A 22,728-nucleotide genomic window follows, 5' to 3' on the forward strand; every position below is an offset into this window, starting at 1 on the left:
GTGATATTGTGATCCTCAACCTATCTGGACACGCCATTGTCATAGGAGCAGGGACAAGCTGTGTTTTATGAGACAAATTATAGTATCTCCTGAAACTTCAATTAGAACATGGCAGATCTGCCAAGTAACTGAATCATGTCGTTAATTTAACAAATCAGAAAACATAACAATTGACTACAAAGAGACATCGTTTTGTTTGAAATTCCAAATCAAGAATTGTCCCACTCTTTTTTAATGTCAGACACAATTTGTTCATATGAAGAGTTTTGTCATGCAGGCTAGACAATAAAGACACCTGGGTAGACTATAGGCAAAGGGTTGAGCATCACTTGGGCAGTAGAGAATTGCACAGCATAGATTTTCTTTTTTATAGTAATTAAGGAATCAGTCGAGGAGAGATGAGAAAAGTTGTCTCTACCCTGAAAGCAGTGTAAATATCATTGTCGTATCTCCAGCATTTAAAAACACTTTTTACTGCAGGTTGAGAAATGCAGTGTCACGGTCCACCTCACTGCCTCATCCTCAGTCATCTCAACTGTTATACTAGCTCATATATGTACAAAATCCATGCGTACAAATGTATAAATATCACTTCACTGTGAGCTCGTACACAGATTGTTCACTTTCCGAACTCTTGATGAAGACGACACAGACTTTCTTTCAGGGGGCGTACCATCCCTGTTGTGATGTTAGGTTAGTTACTAAATGAGATGTCTCACTGTGAATTTTATCATTTGGGGTTTTACTTCCATCAACACAGCATCGGACCCAACTCTGTTGCTTTGACACTTGTGTAGAGGTAGGATGCCATTTCACTTGAATTCAGTCTTAATCAACCGTTTGGCTCAGTGTGATAATGAAATTATATTGTTAAATTATATTAAATGAAGAACCACCGCTCACATTTACTGGTGTTGACCAGTAACTCGCACAGACGCACAGTCATTTTAAAGCGCAGTCGAATATTGTATGATAAACTATACAATACATCATTGGTCGTGCACAATACAAGCTGATCCAGGGACACGGGAAGTCAGTCAGAGCTGGGGATGCAGAGAGAAACCTTATTTAATGAGGTCATGATAAATGCAGTGCAACAGTGCATTATGTGTGATTACGTTTGTGCTACACAAAGTTACATCAAATATTACCCAAAGTAATAATGGGTTGACGTTTGCTACTCTCAGAATGTTACCCAACAAAGTGTAAATAAATTAGTGTTTTTTTCATTGATTTGTTTAGCGAACTTTGCCTTGCCGTTACAGCCTCCCGCCATCGGGGGTGCTGGAGCTCCCTCTACACTCTGACTTCCAGCGTCCTTTTACACATCATGAGTTTATCTGCAGGAAACGGGTGAAGTAGTTAGAAAACTATTGTCTAACTACTGTAAAAATACTAATTTGTGTACATTTAAAGGTGATCAGGAATTTGGACGCGCTGAGCAATATGACTTTTGAACCTCTCACACCACAGGCGGGCAGGAGGCTTGACAGTAGGACTCAACTCCATAAGCCGCCATATCACCGAAGATATATACTGTAGATGTATACAAGTCCTAGTGTCAGTGACTTTTGCCTGTGTAGAGGGAGCCAAGTGACTGATCCTTGCAACAAAGTTCTTAATGTGTGAAGATCCATCTCCACCTCAACGACACCTTTTTGTTGTAACTACAGAGTATATCTTTTTCTCTTTCTATGTCCAAGTGTCAACTTTTGGCTCCATGTCAATAAAAGTCTATTTATTCTCCCTATACTTGGCTCTGGGAAATGCTTGTGTGTAACTCCCTTCTTCTAAGCAAAAGCCCCCAGATGGTTACCAGACAGAAACCTATAGCATGACACAAAAATAAAAAACGCCACAAATAATGAAATTTGCAGTTTGGCTCAATTCACATCCACACTGAGTTAATACTTACTACTGGAAACATGGGAATTGACGACACGCACCAAGCATCTGATACACACAGACACACACTGAATCCTCTGCTCCTCTCTAGCTCTCTCAACATCTCTCTCTCACCTGGAACTGCACCAAATTACACACACTCATAATCATCACTCCCCTAAACATGCCTGATTGAAACCCATGAATAATTCTCTGAGAAATCAATGAAAATATGAAAAAACTCCTGATCTTCAATGAAATGTTACAGAACGTGTTAAAAATTTGCATGAAAATTGAATGAGTTATTCTCTGACCCATATCCCATTCTCCCTCTAACTTTTGTGGAAATCCGTCCTGCGTAATTAATTTTTTTATTTTACAAACAAACTCCAGGCAGAGGTCATAAACTACACCTTATAGATTAACTGTAGTGAATAGAAATTGGACTATTGACACATTATCACAAACTAAATCTAAATCACAGCTAAGTGAAACTCACTGGGATAGTTTCAATAGTTTCAAGCCTGTTAAACTCCATCTAAAAGTTACAGGTTCAATCAGAGTGCATGCTGCTTCACACGAGCTGGCAACGTGTAAGAAATACATCAGCCAGATGCCTTCACTGTAAAATGATGGTCTGTTAATGAGGATAACACAGAGGAAACTGGAATGAACTGTGTAAATGGTTGTGACTCAGCTGTAGTAACAGCAAACGAGCGGCACATTTAAGGACGAGCATATCAATAAAGTTGTTAAGGCATTAGGGCATCTGGTGTTTTTGTCCCCAGCTTTTATAACTTTGATCTATTCTCTGTTCTATTTTTAATGGGCCGGGTTGTGCCATTATAGAAAAAAAAAGGAAAGTAATAAATTCAGCCTAAACTGTAAGTCCTCAATCTATTCAGGGAGTTCCAACTGTCATAGAATGTCACCAGGACAAGGAATATGCATTATTTTCAGATGTACAAAAGAAAAAATATATAAGAGATTGATTGGAAGATGGTCTTTGGTCAATGATGGAGAAGGAAAATAAAATAATAATCGGACATGATATCCAATGGAAATTAGAGCTGAAATAGGCCAAAAAAGCAGGCGAGACAAAAAAATAAGTGGGGCATGTTTTCCTTCTGTGGTCTAGGAAATGTGCTCTCATTTCGTTTTTGTGCCACCAACGAAAGCTTCGTCTCAACTTCCAATCGTTTGATGTTTTCTGGAAGAACCCCAATCGATAAGACAGTGCCCATGTTTCAGGTCTAATGTTTGGTGTATTTTTTTCTGTTGGAGATAAAGTTAGATGTTTGTGTGTCTGCACGTTCACAAACTATCACAAACCCCTGAGTGATTAAAGAGAGACTGGAATCCTACTTTTTCAAATGGAATTAAATGTCCCCGAGTAAAATCATCATGAATCTTGTTTTTCTTTGGCATCGCCCTCAGTCCCAAAGACTAATATTTCATGAAGTTAAAAGTTCTCTATCTGCTCTTTGTATGAAGGGGACTGATATGAGTGTACGCCATATAATATAAACACAATATATGTTTATATTTATTTTCTTGAATTGGCCTCTTTAGACTATTCAAAAGCAGAGAAAGAACTAAAGGGGTCGCAGTCAGTCAGTGGGCCACACAGAATAGTACATAACTGAGGATAAACCATCATCCTTAGATACCGAGGGTGTTTGTGTGTGTGTGTGTCTGTGTGTGTGTGTATAAACAACCCTAACCATAACCCTAACCCAAATTGTTTTATTTTCTTCCTGAACAGTTTTCCTAAGTTCTCCGCAAATTCTACTGCCCTTCCTAACACTCATCCTCATGTCTAACGTGTCTTCTTTTTATGTATCACATTATGAAAATTAGTTAACAGTCTCTGGCTAAATAAATTGTTGGAACAGATGCATGCGTCCCCAATCTCATCAACACCGCCTGGTATGCATAGCAAACCCCCCCGGTGAGAAAAAGAAAACATCTCAGCTGCCAGACTGCTGCTAATCTTCAAGTGCCTGAAATATTCAGGCAGACGTTCACAGTCGAGAGGCTCCTGAGATCACAACATGTAAACAAGTGTCGTTGAGTTAAATTATTTTTGTTGGTGTTTTTATGTTAGGCTGTTGATACAGAGCCCCAGTGGTGGCAGGTGCATGCACAAGACTGGGTGGTTGGGTGCCTCCCTCACACACACAAATACACACACACACACACAAATACACACACACACACACACGCATACTTGTATACATCAACAAAAACACAATCACACACACTGTGCTCAGTGGGGGCCTTAGCGACACCAGATTGCACGTTCATGGTGTCAAGCGGTCAGGCTGCTGGGCTCAGCGTGCAGCTGATGTACACGTCACGGGGAATCAAGAAGTTATGGACCAAAACACAGATGCTTTTCTTCCTTTTTTGTCTTGGAACACTGATTCAAATCTAATCTATAGTAGTGAAAAACAACAACAGTGAATAATATACAGCTGCTGTATTATTGTCATATTTAAAACATAAACAAGTCGATTGGCGCTTTAGGGCAAAGCAGAAATGGCAAGAAAATAATAAAATCCATAAGAAAATAGGTTTGGTCTGAAGCTCCAGCTTATAACCATCCAATATGAGAGTGACCTCTTCCTGCTGAACTCCTGGGCTGGCTTTATTGGTTCAAAGAAAGCTGTCGCTGTGTGTTTGTGTGTATTTGCCGCAGGTGCATTGTGGGTAGGTTGGACTCCACAGCAGATCTCTTCCTCCCTCTTAGCTTTTCTCATTCCAGTCCCCATAGACACAACACTCCCACAATCCCCTGGAGCCTGACGACCTTGCTGGATGCTTCAGCCGCACCAGATGACGCTCTTTCCCCCTCTTTGCTCTGCTTGTTGCCCGGCCACCTGCTCCTCGGGTGTAAACAGTCTCTCACCTTCACACACTGGTCTGTTCTCTGTCTCTGTTCTCTTTATCGTTTTCTATTTTTACATTTCTTCCCTGTGCCTTCCTGTTTCAGTAATCTCTTAAGACATTGTTTAATTAATTCTGCCATGACACTTTCATTACTGTAATAAGCCCTGATTCATCTCAGTGGGTGTGAAAAAGAGGGGACGGACTGCATGCAAATGTGATGTGGTGGAGATGGCTGGGCAGGGGAGTCCTGTCATCCATCAGTCTCCTGTCACTGTCCTGAGGGGTCTCCTCCTTTCTCTACCTGAGCCAAAACTCCTGTTTCATATGTGAGATGTGCAAATCCCCTCTGAACACATGACTGCAATCAAACAAGTCAAGTGATATTCATATTCTTGACACACACGAACAATTGAGCACAGCACTTGCGCATGCTCACAAGAGTCTGCTGAGCTGATGATCTTCTTGCCACATTTCAAGGACGAACGCATAAAGAGCAGAATTCTGAAATAGTTATTACAACCCGAGATTCAAGCAACAATCTGGAGCTTGAACATGGTGAAAACAGAGACTTGAAAAAAATACAAAGCAGATAGAAGGCTTTGATGTTTAAGATCGGAATGAAGCCGAAACCAAACACATCACAGGGATAAAACAATCTCCCATCCGACACTGACGTTATTAGTTCCAGTGTGCTGCAGAGCTCAGAAGACAGGCTGCAGGTCACGGTTGGATGTCTGCATTGACAGCACCCGATCTCAACTATTGAATATCTTCAAAGGGGAAAATAAAGGCATGGGGGCCTATACAGCATAATGTAGGCTACCTGTAACTGCCAGGCAGCCATACAGTCAAAACACACAATAAAAATAGCAACAGTGCGCAAACAAATAAAAACAGCATCTGCATGAATCTCTCTATCTCTCTCTTTTAGCAGCAAATATGAGATGATGCATGACCTGTAATCCGCAGGCATGAAGTAATCTGAGCGAATGTGCATTTGGATTATCCGTCTGGAATGGCCTAATCTGAAACACTTCTCAAACTGGTTGAGTGAGAGGTCATGAAAGAGAAGCCTCAGCCATGTGGAGAAGCGACGCATTAGTGGTTGCTTCAGAGTTGTCAGGATGATTTGTAGCAGGAAATCTGTTTCTGTAGACAAGATGTAGAGAGCTACACGTTATCTGCAGTATTTTAACTTCACCCAAGAGTCAGCGCCGTGACTTTTATCATCACGATGTGTTACGTGACAGCTGCTTTGACAGGTCTACCAGCTCCCTGATCAGATTCAAGATGTGCAGACTGACGTTTGTGTTGAACCTATTTTGCATCACGCTTCCTCGCAAACTGCTACATATATTAATCTCTGAAACTTTTAAAATTTGCAAACAACAACCAAGAGATTACCTGAATATATTACCCATACCTGTCCATCAGTATGTTACCTCATTGTGACAGGGATGGGAAACTGTTCAATTAAGTTTCCTCCTACAGGCCATAACCCCTACATTTAAATCCAAGGCATAATATATTGTGTTTATCAAGCCAGGCCCTTGATTGAACTTTATAATTATCACACTTGTCTTTAAAACTGCTTTTTTCATTGTCTTTTAACTGTTTTATTGTGCTCGAGGGTCCAGAAAAACAATGATTCCATCTCTTGTATGTTTTACAGATGTTGCTGGAATGACATGAATAAACTGGAAACGGTAATAGGGATCAATGTCAGGAACCTTTGAGGGGAGGAATATTATAATAGGATTAAGTTCATAATGCAAAATGTAATAATAACTATTTTCATTCCTCACATCTTTTCTTAATTCAAATAAAGTTTTGTAAAGTCTTCCTGGGTGAGATATATTTTCATTCAGTGTATATTTCGAAATCGGACATTTGAGGATGACGCTACAGCCAACTATTTTACTGCAAAGATAACAGTGGCTTGACCTCTACGTGTTCCCCACATGGAGTGTTTTTTTTTTCTGTAGCTCTCTGTGTCACAGCTGTGTGACTGACTGCATGTTCTATCTCTAATGTCGAGTCTGTGGGGATTCGATTCCCAGATTGGGAACAAGTAGCTGCTCTGTTACATGGGAAATGCAATCAAACGCAATTAATGACCCCAGCTGCAAAAGCCCACTGAGCAGCCACATTCAACACACACACACACACACACACACACACACACTCACAATCACACACACACACACACACACACACACACACACACACACTCACATACACAAGATTGTGCATATATGTGGTTTTGCACTCATACATGTCAACACAAACTTTTTTCGGGAAAAGACACATTCCTAGCAGGAGGTGATAATGCTCTCATCCTTGCATCTATCCCTTTGCTCATGTCCCATGTGAGCCCGCCTTGTTGTTTCAGTCCTTCTGTACATCTGCATTGACTTCAGTGAGTCACAGTGAGAGAACAGCCCTCCTGTCTAAGTAAAGCATAGTTTTATTAGTACATATGTCATTATATATTTTATTATTCTTTTATGCTCCGTCAAATTCGACTGTCAATGATTTGATTTCTCACTTCGTGTGATGATTTTAAAATTTATTATATGATACAACTTCTGTTTAGAAGTAGCAAATAAAACATGAACATTGGAACATATTTTTTGATCATTTAGATTATGTGACTCGACTTGTTTGGTTAGGGTTAGGGATTAGGGTTACTGTGGCGACAGAGATTTAAGTGTTGTTCTAATGGTTGGCAGTTGTTGAACACTAAGTTTTTGGATGGTACTATGATTATTAATGTTTAAAAATTATAGTAATTGTAACAGCACTGGTAATACAAGAACAAGAGACCATCAATTGTACACTGCCAAATGCTGAAGGCTATGTCTTCAGGTTGTCTGTCGATATGAACATCTGTACATAAGTCCAGCCGTCACATGTGAGCAAAATATTGATATTTAACATGTAGATGGTATTTTAGTACAAACAGTTACTTTACTTTACGTTCTCAAAGTAAATGTTTTGCCTCGAGAGGGTGTTTCCTTACAGGGATAGTTAAGCCAAAAATGTAAATCCAGTCGTTATCTCCTCACCACTATGCCGATGGAGGGGTGGCTGACGTGTTTGAATCAACAAGACACTTTAGGAGTTTCAGGGTTAAACTGCATTGCAGCCAAATCTAACATCATTGAAGTAACTGCTAACCAATTATTCAAACGTAAAAAAAGCAAAACAACGGTAGCAGCTACTGTTTTTACTGAAGTGATCCGTTCTCTTTGTTAACCACTCAAATGCCTCATGAACCAAAAGACCTGGATTTCCGACTGTGAAGGTTCATGTTTCTCTAATTTGATTTCTGACCCGAAATTTCAACTTATCTTACAACAGAAGACACAGTTCCCCATCTTGTGCCTTCACATCACTGTTGAACATCTGTCTTTAGGCTTTTAAGTCTTTAGATGTGAAGTTACAGTTTAAGAGGAAGAGGCTGTAGACTGAAGACACAATTTACATAAGAACAGTCAGGTTTTTAGGCCACTCCTCCTCTCCTCAGTAACAGTGAGAGACTGGAGGATTATCTGACAACATTCAAACTACCATTCAATTGACATGGACAAGATTTGCCCAAACACCCAGAGGAGGCATAAAAGATGAAAAGCCCTTCTTACAAAACCCAAATTCTTATCTCTCTTTGAGTTATGTGGGTTGACTGACTGCGGGAAGTCTGGAGTGAATGACAGGAATCATTTTATATTTATACTGTATATACAGGTCAGTGTCAGATAAAGTTTTTTTGAGTTTATATTCTGTCAACGTACAGTGAGTTGAAGGGAAAATGTCATCACAGTGTTACAAATTCTAAAGATTTCTCTGTTATTTACAGTCTTTGAGCGGAGCGGTGTCCTGTAGCCTGCAAACCTCACCCTGCAGCAAAACTCTGGATACACAATCAATACAAAGCACATCAGACCAGCAGGGTCCCATCTTGGAATTTGAACAGATTCATATGTCAAATTAGCTTTCATTTCATTTCATATTTATCACTGAAGTTCATATCGATGTTTAAACAGCAGAAATATGAATCTGATCTTCAGAGAGTCCTCCAGAGGAAACTCTCAGTAAAACGACCTTGACTAATGTGAGTGGCACAACGTGTCTCGAGCTCTTCAGAAGAATTTAATGTGATTATGTTTGTACCTGAAGAAGGAGTAGATATACTGTTTAGATGACCTTCAGGCACATTGGTTCCTCGGGCTGAAATGTGACAATGACTTGACATTCACAGTCTCTTATGAAATTAAACTTTTTTCACTTGAGTACACATCTCCCTAAATAGTCGAGGCCCAAAGAAGAAACCATAAAATCCTGGAGTGGATCTGAATAAATGGGCAGATCCCTGACATAGTATTTTTTCACTTCTTTCTACCAGAATTAATTTAATATAAGATGTAGCACACGACAAATAAATGAATGTGAACACTCCTGATTATGATGGAAAATGGGTTATTATTAAGTATTGTTTTTATGTTTTATATCTTTAATGTATTTGAGTGGTAACGCTTCTATACATTTTTAGGGCTGCAAGATAGGGCTATGTTTTTATATTTTTGTGAATTTCTAGAGAAATAATGAAGAGATCTTTATGTTTTTCGGTGCAGATACGGATAATGATCTGGATTTATAAAATATCCAACAATCTATTTGAAATGATGATTAAGTGAAGATTAAGTTAAGGCCCTTCAGTTCTGATCGAGTAATTTAAGAAATTTCAATATGTACGTGTATGGTGCCATCTGGTGGTCTGACACTGGCTAAGAAACGACTGTGGTCCAGATGAAAACAAAATGTATAATTGTGAGAGTTATAAGTGTTTGAGTCAGAAAAAGCAGCTTAGAAATCAAGAACGTTTTATTTAGCAGAAAAAGTATTTTGAGCTGGTAAATAATGTTTTAAACAAATCATTCACAACACATGGTTATAAAGATTCTTTCAGTTGATTTCATAAACAAGAAGATAAACAGTTGCCTTGAGACTGAATTTAAGCTATTTATCACAGGTGTTAATATAAACATGTCTTTGTATATTAAAATATAATATATATGAACAGATCTTATTTAATAGACTTAAAAGAACACTGATACTATTATGAACTTTATCATTACACTGCAAACTGCAAAAATATTTCAACCCCCCCACCACCACCACGCCAAGTGTCAAATAAAAAAGTCACACCAAAAATTCGAAATGTCAAAAAAAATAAACATACTCACAAAATCAATTTACCACGTCAATTATTTTTAGCCAAGAGCGATCAGCATGTAACAGAGTCCTGGTGTTATAGACAGGCCCATCTCTTTCTCTCTTTCAAAAACACATACACAAACACAAGCATCGGGCAGGACTGTTGTTTGTGTCTCTTTTCACTTGCGCTCCCCGCCTGCCTTCTCCTTGCTCTTGTCCTTGGGAACACGGCCCATGTTGTAAAACTCTGGGTTCGGCCTCATGTCGGTGAGGTGGGCGAGCCGGTTGGACATGGCAAAGAATGCGGCGATGGCAGCGATGTCCCAGGCATCCTCACAGTCAAAGCCTACTTCCTCTAAAGACTGGAAGTGCTGCTCCGTGATGGTGTCGCTGCGACACACGGCCATTGCAAAGTCCAGCATGGCGCGCTCCCTAGGTCCCAGCTCTGCGTTCTCATAGTTAATAATGACCTGGATGAGGGCAGGGAGAGGGCTGATTAGTGGAAATATTTGTTTACCTTGTTTGTTTTACAGGAAGGAAGGAAACCAACAAAACTGAATATATATGTAGTCATAACAAGGAGGAGAAATATATGGATGTGAAAATGGGAATAAGTGAAACTGATACAAGGAACAAAAAATATCTATTTCTCCTTTTCTTCTAATATTAAACACATGGACATTTAGCAACATTAAAGTTGGCCGTGGCAGTGTGTATGTGATGAGTCACCATCTCGACCAAGGATGTTCTTTTTTTAACCCATGTCTGATTGTTAGTTGGTTTAATTGTGCAGGAGGATTACAACCCAAATACTGAACATATTCCCACAAAGCTTGGTGGAAGGATGGGACATGGGCCAACAAAGAAAACATTACATTTTGGCGTGGATCTGGGATTAGTTTTCTTTTCCTCTTTCTTAAACATTGCGAGAGAGGAATATTCACAGATAAAAACAAGCATATTTAGGGGGCTGATGTCTATGGCCAACAATCAGTAGAAGGTGATACCTGATCAGACAGAGTGGGCTTCTTGGAGAAGATGCGGTGCAGTGCACTGTGGGATACCACACAGTAAAGACACTTGTTGTGGATGCTGGTTGCGACAACAATCAGCTCACGATCTGCCTTGGTTAAACTGCCTGGAAGACATTAGACACTGAATAAATATGAAATCAGGACAAACACCACATGGACAAACTAACGACAGACAAAGACAGTGTCTGACGCACTCCTGCACTTAAATTTGAAACATGCAAACCTAAATGATATGTAACTGATATCGTGCATAACCTGCACATCCTGACACTGTTTAATCTGAAGGTGTCTTCGTCGTGTGGTGGAGGAGGTGTCGTCACCATCATAAGTGTCAATATTGCTTCAGGGAGGTTAATGGTGGAAAAACGACATACCACTTAACCGCCATCATAGAAACAGACACATCCACACACACACATGGACACACCACACATCTACACACACACACACACACACATTCAGAGATTTACACACACACGCACACCTGTCTCCTTGTTCATTAGTTCATTGTAGTAGGTGAAGAAAGCTCTGAACTCTGCTGGCCTGTGAGAGAGCACTTTGAAGACATTTGGCAAAAAGCCTCCCTGTGAACACAACAACAACAACAGGAATTAAAACAAGTGCAGCAAAGTTGAATCTCTCACTTATTCATGTGTTGATTTACTTTTTACCTTGGACTCAACTTCCTCCATGAGCTCCACTATATCATAAGGCAGGTCTTTCTTGTTGGGGACTGGGTAGCGGCTGATCTTCTCCGGAGGAGGGTCACTGGACAGAAGTCTGGTTCCCGTAACTGCAGCCACATTCCCCCGGGACCGGAGCGCCGCTGTCTGGCCGTGGGACCGAGGGAACATGGGGGTCATACGGGGACATGGCCAAAGGCAGCGAGGAGAATTGAGAGAATCTACGAGTACTTACAAGCACTGTGAACAGGGGGGGACGAAACAACTTGGAGATGAGGTTACTCGCCATGACAGTGCCTGGAACTTGCACAGTTACCGAGTCCTGGGAGGGTCAGATCACGGCAAGAGTTACTTGCTTCCTGTAATGTCGCCGGACTGTATTTTAGGTAAGCGGCTGGAGGGCGTGTCCATACAAAAAGACGAGAGATTATTGATAAATCAGTCACGATCATGATATAATCAGATCCCGTACTAAAATTCACCCCATCACATATTTACAGACACCACAATTACCTGTAAGGGAAGTTTGCACAAACTGATGATCAGAGGCTGATTAATCGATCAAACCTGGGAAACTAGTCCTGTGGTTTATGGATAAAACATCTCTGTTGACATCGGCGCACAGTCTGACTGGCCTATCACAGGGCAGCACTGAGTCAAGCCCGCTGTCTGTCGACGCCCTCCTGCACTACCCCTCCACACCGCCAGAAGTCGGACTTTATGTATGGAGCGGACTGTCGCCATGCTTTGCGTCTATTGTCTGTTGTTTGGAGTCGAAATAAATCATTACTCAATATTTAAAAATACGTATTTAGTTCTATATTATCATATCCATTTACTTATTTGTGTATTTGTATGAGATATTTATTCCAGAGACCGAACTTTTCTTGAAATGCAACAACAGTCTCATTTGATCTATGGTTCACCCGCTGACCCGGAAGAGACTGTGTAGCTGTGTAGCGAATGAGCGTCCGGTTTCCATTCAAAGACTGAGATGCAGTGGTTCTAAGTTTTCAAAACAACAATACTAACCAAGGTTTAATTGGACCACATACCCGATATGTTTTACCACGTAAGTACGAATATTGTTATCACTGTACGAGCTGGCTAATGGCAGAGAACGGACGTTCATTTTAGAAAGGTGTGATTACCGTAATCGCGGCTTGGTTAGCATTGCTAGTGTAGCTAAACAAAACTTATCCAATATTGTTTTTGTTTCGATCACATGCTGATACATCCACGTGTCCCCCTTTTATCGCATAAACAGCAAATACGTGCCCACGTTCATATGCTCTTGAACTGTTATTGCATCATTAATAACGGAAATTTTGTACTTTTTCTGCTCACAGATTTCGTTGGAGCATGAAATCTTGCTACACCCGAGGTACTTTGGTCCGAACCTCCTCAACACCGTGAAGCAGAAGCTATTCACAGAGGTGGAGGGAACCTGTACTGGCAAGTGAGTGGCTGCAACACTCAGCTATTTGCAGGAGATTTAAATTTAAAGTATTGATCAATTGTTATGATAATATATGGATCAGATGTTAGTGAAGTTCCGCAAACAGAAATCACACGCATCTTTACACAAGTTCACTCTATTATATAACTATATTAGTGTTGCATTCATATTCCAGCATGGATACGACCCCTCTTGTGAATTTCTCTCTTTCAGGTATGGCTTTGTGATCGCAGTCACCACCATTGACAACATTGGGGCAGGTGTAATCCAGCCAGGCAGAGGGTTCGTCCTGTACCCAGTCAAGTACAAGGCCATCGTGTTCCGCCCATTTAAGGGGGAAGTGGTGGACGCTGTGGTCACTCAAGTCAACAAGGTGAGCAGCAGTGCCGTGCATCTTCCTAAAACCTGTGATCACACGTGCCCACTGTGATTCCAGTTAGATATAAAATTGTATGTTGTCATTTAGAGCAAGATAATTATTGTTGCATATGTGTAAGTGGAATAGAAGTCTTTATTATTGAATCACACAGATTTGAACTTTGTTATATAATTCACTGTTTCTTACAGGTTGGATTGTTCACAGAAATCGGTCCCATGTCTTGCTTCATCTCTCGCCATGTGAGTCCCTGTAACATCTATAGTTGCTGCCTGAATTGCTTGCCTTTGGTACATGTTTATATTTATATCATATATCTTTTCTTCTCTTGGCCTTTTTCAGTCCATCCCTTCAGAAATGGAGTTTGACCCCAATTCCAACCCTCCTTGTTATAAAACAGTTGATGAGGTAAGAATATTTAGTGTTATTTGTATTATAACCTATAACATAATTATTAAGCAAAAAAATTGTTTCTCGGTTGAAAATAGTTCACTGTTTTGGGATTTAATAGCTTTTTAAAATCAAACATTTAATATGAAGATCCAGATCATTATTATCACACTTGTGTTAAAGAAGACATGTGTTTTTAATGATCTCCTCTGTTCTTTTCAAGGACATTGTTATCCAGCAAGATGATGAGATCCGGCTCAAGATTGTTGGAACAAGAGTGGATAAGAATGACATTGTAAGTGTATTCTTTCTTCAACAATGGACCAATTTTTCCGCATCAATACAGGAAAAGATGTGTGACTTCATCTTCAGATGTTACAATGTAATTCATAGAAATAATAAAGTGTATGATAATTTACTGGATTTTGCAAACAAGTTTTTCTTTGTTTTTCAGTTTGCTATTGGATCCCTCATGGATGACTATCTGGGTGAGTTTTATACCTCAGAACACTGTCATACAGGTGGTAGATGTGCTCATTAGACGGTCATTAATTGATTTATGTCTAGTAAATTATATGAAATTATTCTACACAATCAGGCAATTGTGATTCATTGTTTGATAAAATATATATATTTTATGTGTATACCCAGGATATCTCTTTGTTGTTCAAACTGAGTAACAACTACATTGTTGCTAACTGGTTTTACAACCACACTTATTGCTCTGCGATTTTTTTTATAATGAAGTTCTCATCCTCTCTTTTTTCCAGGTCTTGTGAGCTGATTCACACCAGAGGATGCATGAGGAACATTTTATGTAGTAGTGTCTTTCTTTGTAATAATGGATATTTTTCTACAGTGTTGATATGGTTTGGTGACAGGCAGTGAAGCCCACAGCTACTTTTGTTTTATTATCATGCTGCACAGACCGTATTTACATTTTTTGTATTGGAAGGGATGCATTCTGTTTTTCTTTCATATGGAATTCCTAATTTCCATCTCAACTGTTTGTTTTTCTGTATGTGGGCAGTAATAAAGTATTGTATTGGTTCTTATATATATTTGTTTAATCTATTTCTGTTTCAAATACCTACATTCATGTCTAGTTTGAAATCTATTGCATTATGCTGAAACGTGGCAGAGCTTCACCCTGACGTACAAATCCAGAGCCGAAATGTGAACGCGGAAGTGTCATGGGCGCGCACGTCTGTTGGGCGTAAATACGTCAGAGGAGCGCGCCATCGGTCTTTCTTTCTCTCGTCCTGAAGATGGCGGCAGGGGTGAGTAAAATGGAGAGATGGCCACAGATACCACTGCGTGCGAACTTTCAGACTCAATCCGCTCTGCATCAGTCGCATCCGAGCTCTTTTTGGACTTCTCTCGGTATGATTCGTGTCCTGAGCGTGAGATGGAGCAGATACCGTGTTTATTTATGGAGATGTTCATTCAGTTAGCTTGTGCTACACTGACGTAGCATTGAAAATGAATGACGCCCATCTCCTGGCGTAGGCTAGTGCCACGTTACCCTTAGCTATTTTCATTATGTGAAAATTACCTGCTACATTCTTAAATATCTCACTTTAATCCTAGTTTTGTTATCGCCCGGTTTGAGTTGTGTTTTCTGTAGCTTTAGGGTTTGAAGGAAACTCTTTGATTTGCTATGAGAGGGCATAATGCTACTTAGCCTTTGAAGCTAGCAAATAGCCACGTGAATACCTTGGGTTTTTGTTTGGGGCTCGTGTCCAAAACTATATTTGATCGTGGTACTTCGCTTTTGTAAGTTATATTTAGGAGTCTTTGAAGGTGTCACCATGTTCCCTTTCATTTCAAGTGTGTAAGATGCGGCTAACCATCAGGTTTTAAATGGCTTCATTCATTTGCGTCATTAAAACAAACTCCCATCATGCCCTGTAACTGGAGTGATGTACCAGTTTTAGCTCTAGAAGTTTCAACGTTATTTAACTGTAGTTTATGATATGATTTGAAAACCTTAAGACAACTCAACATGTAGCTGTCCTCAATACCAAACTGTGACAAATTATTTCAAATTAAATCAATGTTTTACTTTAAAAATTTTTTATTGTCTCCTCATTTCAGACTCTGTACTCGTACCCAGAGAACTGGCGGGCGTTCAAGGCCCAGATTGCAGCCCAGTACAGTGGCGCTCGCCTCAAAGTCGCCAGCAGCTCCCCTGCCTTCACCTTCGGGCAGACGAACCGCACTCCTGCCTTCCTCAGCAACTTCCCCCTGGGCAAGGTGGGTGCTACCGGTTTAGTTGGTTTAATGGTATTGTCTCAGTTAAGCTGTTTAAATTCAAAGGCCTTGAATAAGGCCTGATAAACTAAATAAGTCATTGTTTTGTTTACAGGTACCAGCCTACCAGGGAGATGACGGCTTCTGTCTGTTTGAGAGCAATGCCATTGCTCATTATCGTAAGTCTAAATTAGATCAATAATCGAATGCTTAGTTTTACTGAATCTGGGTTAGGATGTTCATCCCGAACAGTGATTCTCAACCTGGTGGGTTGCAAGATAATATTTGGAGACATCGAGATGGTTGTAATGATAAAGATAAAAAGTCAACATTAAGATCAATGTTTCTCCAACTGATAGGAAATGGTTTAGAAGCGGCGTTGTGAGGGTTTAAGTCTGTCTGATTGGTGCTTTGGCAATTTGAGAAAAAAAACTCAGATCCACTGGGGAAAGCTGTGTGTACCCGCCCCCCCCCCCCCCCCCCCCCCCCCCCCCGTCTTTGGGCAAGGCAGTGTCCAGATATGGCACCAAGTCTTAATCTGACAGGGGAAGAGAAACAGAACCAAGTTCATCCCAGTCAGCTCTGTTTAGTGAGTTAAAGGCTGGTTCATGCTATGGGCACATTGAACAAAAATTTAACCCAAAATGTAACTGTATTTTTTGGGATTGACAATTGACTAAGACTTTCGCAAATGGCTCCACCTCTGACTCTAAACTGCCAGTGAGGGTATTCTGGCCTTGCAACAGCTGCTTGGTGGCTTAGGGGGAAGGAAAAAATAAATCTGAGTGCATCATGTTACCACATGATTTAATTGGACCATTTCTTTGAGGACTTAAAATGTTTGTCACCGGTTTAGAGAATCATTTTTGCATGTGTCTGTCCAGGAAGTGAAATTATTTCAGATTCTTTAAATATATTTGTTTTTGCTGTGGTTTTTATATTCATCGTTAAGGTGGGCCAACAGTAGCATATGGGTACCTGTACTCCTAAAAGGAATGCAACCATTATCAAGTCGTTGGATGACTAACTATTTTATTTCCCTGTTATTTTGCAACACGCATTTTATTGATTTCTTAAATGTCAAATTTTTCAATTGCAGTGAGCAATGAGGCCCTGCGCGGTGCCACTCCCCAGGCCGCAGCCCAGGTGCTGCAGTGGGTGAGCTTCACTGACTCTGAGATCATCCCACCAGCCAGCGCATGGGTCTTCCCCACCCTGGGAATCATGCAGTTCAACAAACAGGTATGTTACTCACCATTTCGTAAACAAACAGTAGACTTAAATGATTATTTGGTGGAAAGTGGGTGCAAGTTGGCAAGAGTGTACTGCCCTGCTATTGTGACTTGGCACTTAATTATATAGCAGGTTTCAAATGTAATCCTGCATCCTCATGTTTTTATCTGGCTCTCTGCAGGCCACAGAGCAGGCCAAGGAGGACATGAAGAAAGTACTCACAGTGCTGAACCAACACCTGAGCACCCGTACCTTCCTTGTGGGAGAGAGGATCAGCCTAGCTGACATCACTGCGGCCTGCTCAATGCTCTGGCTCTACAAACAGGTTTGAAGTGCACACAACACTTAACACTGACAGGTCATATGTGTAGTGATTTGCGTCTAGATGCTCTTTCAAGTGATTTTAACCTCTTCTTTCTAACCTCTAGGTCCTTGAGCCTTCTTTCCGTCAGCCGTACCCCAATGTGACCCGTTGGTTTGTCACCTGCGTCAACCAGCCCCAGTTCAAGGCTGTCCTCGGAGAGGTCAAGCTGTGTGACAAGATGGCCCAGTTTGATGGTAATTCAACAATGACATCAGAGTTTACACTACATCAGCACATAACTACTCCTTTTGAACGTTGACATTAGTCGATTTCTGTTCAGCTGAAATTTTAGTTTTGTAGCCTTATAGTTTTTTTATTTTTTAAATCTAAACAGCCATTGTGCAAATCTTGTCAAATTGTCAAGAAGTCCTTGCCCGATAGTAGCACCAGTGAAGGCTAATCCAAAAGCATTACAATCAGAGCTGCTACTAAAAATGTGGACCTCGTCAACGTCACCACTTTTTTTTTATGATGGATTCTGAGTAGGGCATAGAGTTCTTGGACATTCGCTTTGGGTCGGTTGGGTTTTAAGCCTAAATCTGCAACCCGCATCTGTTTAGTGTCGTTTTGACCCATATTTAAGGGAAGTGGATTTCTGAAGTGTTCTGAGAACACAAACCAATTCTGCTTAAGAATTGTTTTAAAGCGACCACTGCTTCTTTAACATTGTTTCTACTCAAGATATTCAGTCCCTTAAGTGCTTTTGAGAGTTAGGAAAAAATAGGAGTGTAATTGGCTGATATGTAAAAGGAAAAAAAAAAATCGCACTATTGTCTGTTATTAAAGCTTACATGCTTGCACTAATTAGTCGTCCCATTGGTAAACACATCGTGTCCCCTGTCTGGGCAAGGCAGTGTCCATTAATGGCACAAAGTCTTAATCTGATGGGGGAAGAGAAACTTAAAAACCAAGTTCATCCCAGTCAACTCCGTCTGTGAGTTAAAGGCTGATTCATGCTTTGGTTACACTAGGAACCACTGACCGTGGTACTGAAATGGAAGGGTGACATTAATCATTTTCTGTTCCTACACTCTTGTTCAGCTGAAATATATAATACATTTTGTAGCCTTATATATTTTTTTTTACATCTAAATAGGCGTTTTGCAAATCTTATCAAATTGCTTTGAATAGTTCGCTTTTTACTTCCAAAGTCCTTGCCAGATAGTGGCCCCAGAGAAGGCAAATCCAAAGACATTACACATGAACATGTTTTTCATTGTTCTGTTTCTCCAGCCAAGAAGTTTGCAGAGATGCAGCCCAAGAAAGAGTCTCCCCCTAAGAAAGAGAAGGCACCAAAAGAGGCAGCCAAGCCCCAGGAGAAGAAAGAGAAGAAAAAGGAAGAGAAAAAGCCTGAACCAGAAGAGCTTGATGATTGTGATGCTGCTTTGGCTGCTGAGCCCAAAGCAAAGGACCCCTATGCACACCTGCCAAAGAGGTAAACATCTGCAGGCTGTCCTTCTCCGTGGGGTTAGTTTTTGTAATGCATTTAAATTTTGCCCTCCAGATTTGTCTCATGTCTAGCTAATAGTTATACGGTTTCTGAATGTGTTCTAGATGGAAGAATTTGTAAGCATTATCTTATTCCCTCCAATTACTTCAGCAAATCATTTCTGAGTACTTCCCCTCGATTTAACATGAGTACTAATTAGTGGGTGGATGGTGTTGACTCTCCAAGACTCATTTCATTGTCACATTGAACCACATTGAATTGCTCACAAGCAAAGATGTGTGGTGTACACAGTGTTGGTCAGTAGCGGGCCTGTAAACTTAACTTGGGAAAGCTGTGTGTGACATCATCCCCCCCCTGTCTTTGGGCAAGGCAGTGTCCAGATATGGCACCAAGTCTTAATCTGACAGGGGAAGAGAAACAGAACCAAGTTCATCCCAGTCAGCTCTGTTTAGTGAGTTAAAGGCTGGTTCATGCTATGGGCACATTTAACAATATCATAGACTCAAAATGTTTTATTTTTATTTTACAAGATCTGCTCATGTTGTCTCATTTACAGAATGCAGATGTGTACATGACCTGATCCTTTCTGTTTTTTAGCGCATTTGTTATGGATGAGTTCAAGAGGAAGTACTCCAACGAGGACACACTGACAGTAGCCCTTCCCCACTTCTGGGAGCACTTTGACAAAGAGGGGTATTCCATCTGGTACGGCCAGTACAAATTCCCAGAGGAGCTTACATTGGCGTTCAAGAGCTGCAACCTTATCACAGGTGAGACACTGCAGCAGCCATTAGAACAAATGCATTGATCTAAGGAGGTAACTTAAGCAATATGTCATTTCTGTCTATGCGCAGTCAATGATTTAACCTGTTTACATAGAGTCAACATACTTTAGTAGCTCAGTGTTTGGAAATGGAGCTTAGAAATTGAGGTTGATGTAATTTATAATACACAGGTACTGATCAGTAGAACCTTGTGTTCTACCATGACCTTCAATAAAGGAAACATTGTGCGAGAACTTGAATGACGGGCAGTAATAATCCAGTCATTGAGTGTAGAATCAGAGCAGCCGCTCAAAATATTTGCACCTCATCCACCTCATTGTTTTTTTTATGAGGGATTTTGAGTTGGGTAAGAATTCTTGAACATTTGCTATAGGTCTGGTGGGTTTGGTTGTAAGCCTAAATCTGTAACCCACATCGGGTTAGAGTAGTTTTGACCCATATTTAAGGGAGGTGGATGTCTGACATGTTCTGAGAAGAGAACCAATGCTGCCTAAAAATGAAGTGGCCGCTGCTTCTCAAAAAATATTTTTACTCAGTATATTCAGTCCCTCTTAAATGCTTTTGAGAATTAATTAATAAAAAAATCGCGCTGTTGTCTTTTATTAAAGATTACATGTGTGCACTAATTAGTCGTCCCATTGGTAAACACATTGTGTCCCCTGTCTGGGCAAGGCAGTGTCCATTAATGGCACAAAGTCTTAATCTGACGGGGGAAGAGAAACTTACAAACCAAGTTCATCCCAGTCAACTCCGTCTGTGAGTTAAAGGCTGATTCATGCTTTGGTTACACTAAGAACCACGAGGTTCTGAAATGTGACTTAAGTTCTTAGTTTGAGCCTTTTTGGCATTTTTGAAATGCTGCAGGGAAGTGAGTCTCCTAGAAACTTTCTGGAGTATTTATTACACTGCAAATGGTAATTTGTTCATTGTCGAGTAAAATTTCTTCCACGCTTAACATTGTAGATTTATGTCTCTATTCATTGTTAAAATGTCCTTAACTCAAATGTTGTTGATTTAACAGGTATGTTCCAGCGCCTGGACAAGCTGAGAAAGACTGCCTTTGCTAGTGTCTGCTTGTTTGGCACCAACAATGACAGCTCCATCTCTGGTCTGTGGGTCTTCAGAGGCCAAGAGCTGGCTTTCCCTGTAAGTTTTCACAATCTTTGAACACACTTTGCATGTCCCCTGTCTGGGCAAGGCAGTGTCCATTCGTGGCACAAAGTCTTAATCTGATGGGGGAAGACAAACCTGAGACCATGTTCATCCCAGTCTACTCTGATTGTGAGTAAAAGGCTGATTCATGCTATGGGCACATTTAACAGTCAGAATTTTAATTTCAGGTTTAAGTTGAGCTGTCTGTCCAGCTTTAGTTTGAGCCTCCATCTCTGGATTGCGGCTCAAAATTACATAGTGTGAGACAGAGACAAAGGAAATTAATCATTAGTAAATTCTTTGGCTGCATCCTTCATGGTTTGTATTTGAAATATTCCCTGTTAGATATGCTGACCTGAGTACTCATCTGATCACCAGGGGTGTCTGTTATCTGCTGTTCAAACCTGCAGGGTAATTGGCTACCAATTGTATAACTCGCTGTTTTGTTTCTTCCTCCTCCAGCTGTCTCCAGACTGGCAGATCGACTATGAATCATACGACTGGCGCAAGCTGGATTGTGACAGTGAAGAGTGCAAGACCATGGTGAAGGAGTACTTTGCCTGGGAGGGAGAGTTTAAGCATGTGGGTAAACCCTTCAACCAGGGCAAGATCTTCAAGTGAAAAGGACTCTGGGACAGGACAGTGTAAAGAAAGCACTCAGCGCTTCAGCTCTTCAAAACTTAAACCTATGGACTTTCAGCCAACACGTGCTTACTTATCTTCAAGAACTACTTGGATCGACAGTGTTTAAAGACAAATGAAATATTTCAGTGGCCCCAAACTGGTTTTTTGTTCGACCTGCGAAATAAAGCATTTTCCATAATGCAATCTGTGGGATTTCATGTCCGGTGTATGATTTCATTCTAAATGCCTATGAAAACGCATCTACAGGCGCATTTATCTTTGTAAGTATTTTCCTGTCAAGACAACCACCCAGGAAAAAGACAAATTGAGAAAGTAAATTATTTGCTACACACAAACCAAAAATCATTAAAAGTATATTCCCTTGATACACTGACTCACTGTTTTGGTTCAACAGTGTGCTCTAATGACTCTAATGTGTGCTCTAATGACGTACTGGGTGTGGTAGGATGAAATGTTTTATTTAAACTTTCAACAAATCTCTTTAGCTCCATATCATGAGACTGACATTTAAGATTTACTACATGTACTTGATTTTCTGCCTGATATTAATTTGGGAATGGGACAATACATTTGGCATATGGAAAAATCGCTTGCTGTTGCTCTGCCTTGAACAGTGTTGGTTGCAGTACCATCTGCCGTCTGCAGAGGTCAGACAAAGACTTAACAATGAAACAGTTGCATGAGCCTCATCCAGCAGAGAACAACTGAGTGGCCAGAGCTCTGTGTTTTCCACAAACCAAGAGAAGAATGACATCTGCTTTAAACTATGGACTCTTGTTTGGATGTTGCTTGTTCTTCCCCAAGGAGAGGAAGCCTGGAACAAATCTTGATGAAAAACAGTCAAAAACAAAACTAACTTCTTCAGAGTCCTCTTGAACAAGATACCAAGACTTACCATACAGTTTATCGAA

At 40.5% G+C, this 22,728-nt stretch overlaps 3 protein-coding genes across 4 annotated transcripts; 2 read left to right on the plus strand and 1 right to left on the minus strand.

The window, feature by feature from the left end:
* Window positions 1-9,642: 9,642 nt before the first annotated feature.
* Window positions 9,643-12,369, minus strand: si:ch211-175m2.5 (uncharacterized protein LOC568697 homolog). 2 transcript variants are annotated; one of them, XM_062394176.1, is made up of 6 exons: window positions 12,224-12,369; window positions 11,946-12,104; window positions 11,699-11,857; window positions 11,512-11,611; window positions 11,001-11,131; window positions 9,643-10,463 (listed from the first exon to the last, which is right to left on the minus strand). In XM_062394176.1, exons 2-6 carry the CDS (start codon window positions 11,997-11,999, stop codon window positions 10,173-10,175), a joined length of 735 nt encoding a protein of 244 aa, XP_062250160.1. In that variant the 5' UTR covers window positions 12,000-12,104; window positions 12,224-12,369; the 3' UTR covers window positions 9,643-10,172. The 2 variants fall into 2 exon arrangements, with proteins under 2 accessions (XP_062250160.1, XP_062250161.1); XM_062394177.1 differs by having other exon boundaries at window positions 11,946-12,032; window positions 12,224-12,342.
* Window positions 12,370-12,625: 256 nt separating this feature from the next.
* Window positions 12,626-14,992, plus strand: polr2g (RNA polymerase II subunit G). Its single transcript, XM_062393345.1, has 8 exons — window positions 12,626-12,782; window positions 13,060-13,169; window positions 13,383-13,542; window positions 13,737-13,787; window positions 13,888-13,953; window positions 14,159-14,230; window positions 14,390-14,423; window positions 14,706-14,992. The coding sequence occupies exons 1-8, from the start codon at window positions 12,771-12,773 to the stop codon at window positions 14,717-14,719; spliced, it is 519 nt and encodes a 172-aa protein (XP_062249329.1). The 5' UTR covers window positions 12,626-12,770; the 3' UTR covers window positions 14,720-14,992.
* An 82-nt stretch (window positions 14,993-15,074) lies between these two features.
* eef1g (eukaryotic translation elongation factor 1 gamma) lies at window positions 15,075-22,009 on the plus strand. The gene is made up of 10 exons (XM_062393344.1): window positions 15,075-15,215; window positions 16,033-16,191; window positions 16,304-16,367; window positions 17,288-17,430; window positions 17,603-17,746; window positions 17,850-17,979; window positions 19,019-19,220; window positions 19,833-20,005; window positions 21,042-21,166; window positions 21,635-22,009. Exons 1-10 carry the CDS (start codon window positions 15,204-15,206, stop codon window positions 21,791-21,793), a joined length of 1,311 nt encoding a protein of 436 aa, XP_062249328.1. The 5' UTR covers window positions 15,075-15,203; the 3' UTR covers window positions 21,794-22,009.
* Window positions 22,010-22,728: the final 719 nt, after the last annotated feature.

This window comes from Platichthys flesus, chromosome 8 (assembly GCF_949316205.1).
Source record: "Platichthys flesus chromosome 8, fPlaFle2.1, whole genome shotgun sequence".
NCBI lineage: Eukaryota > Metazoa > Chordata > Actinopteri > Pleuronectiformes > Pleuronectidae > Platichthys > Platichthys flesus.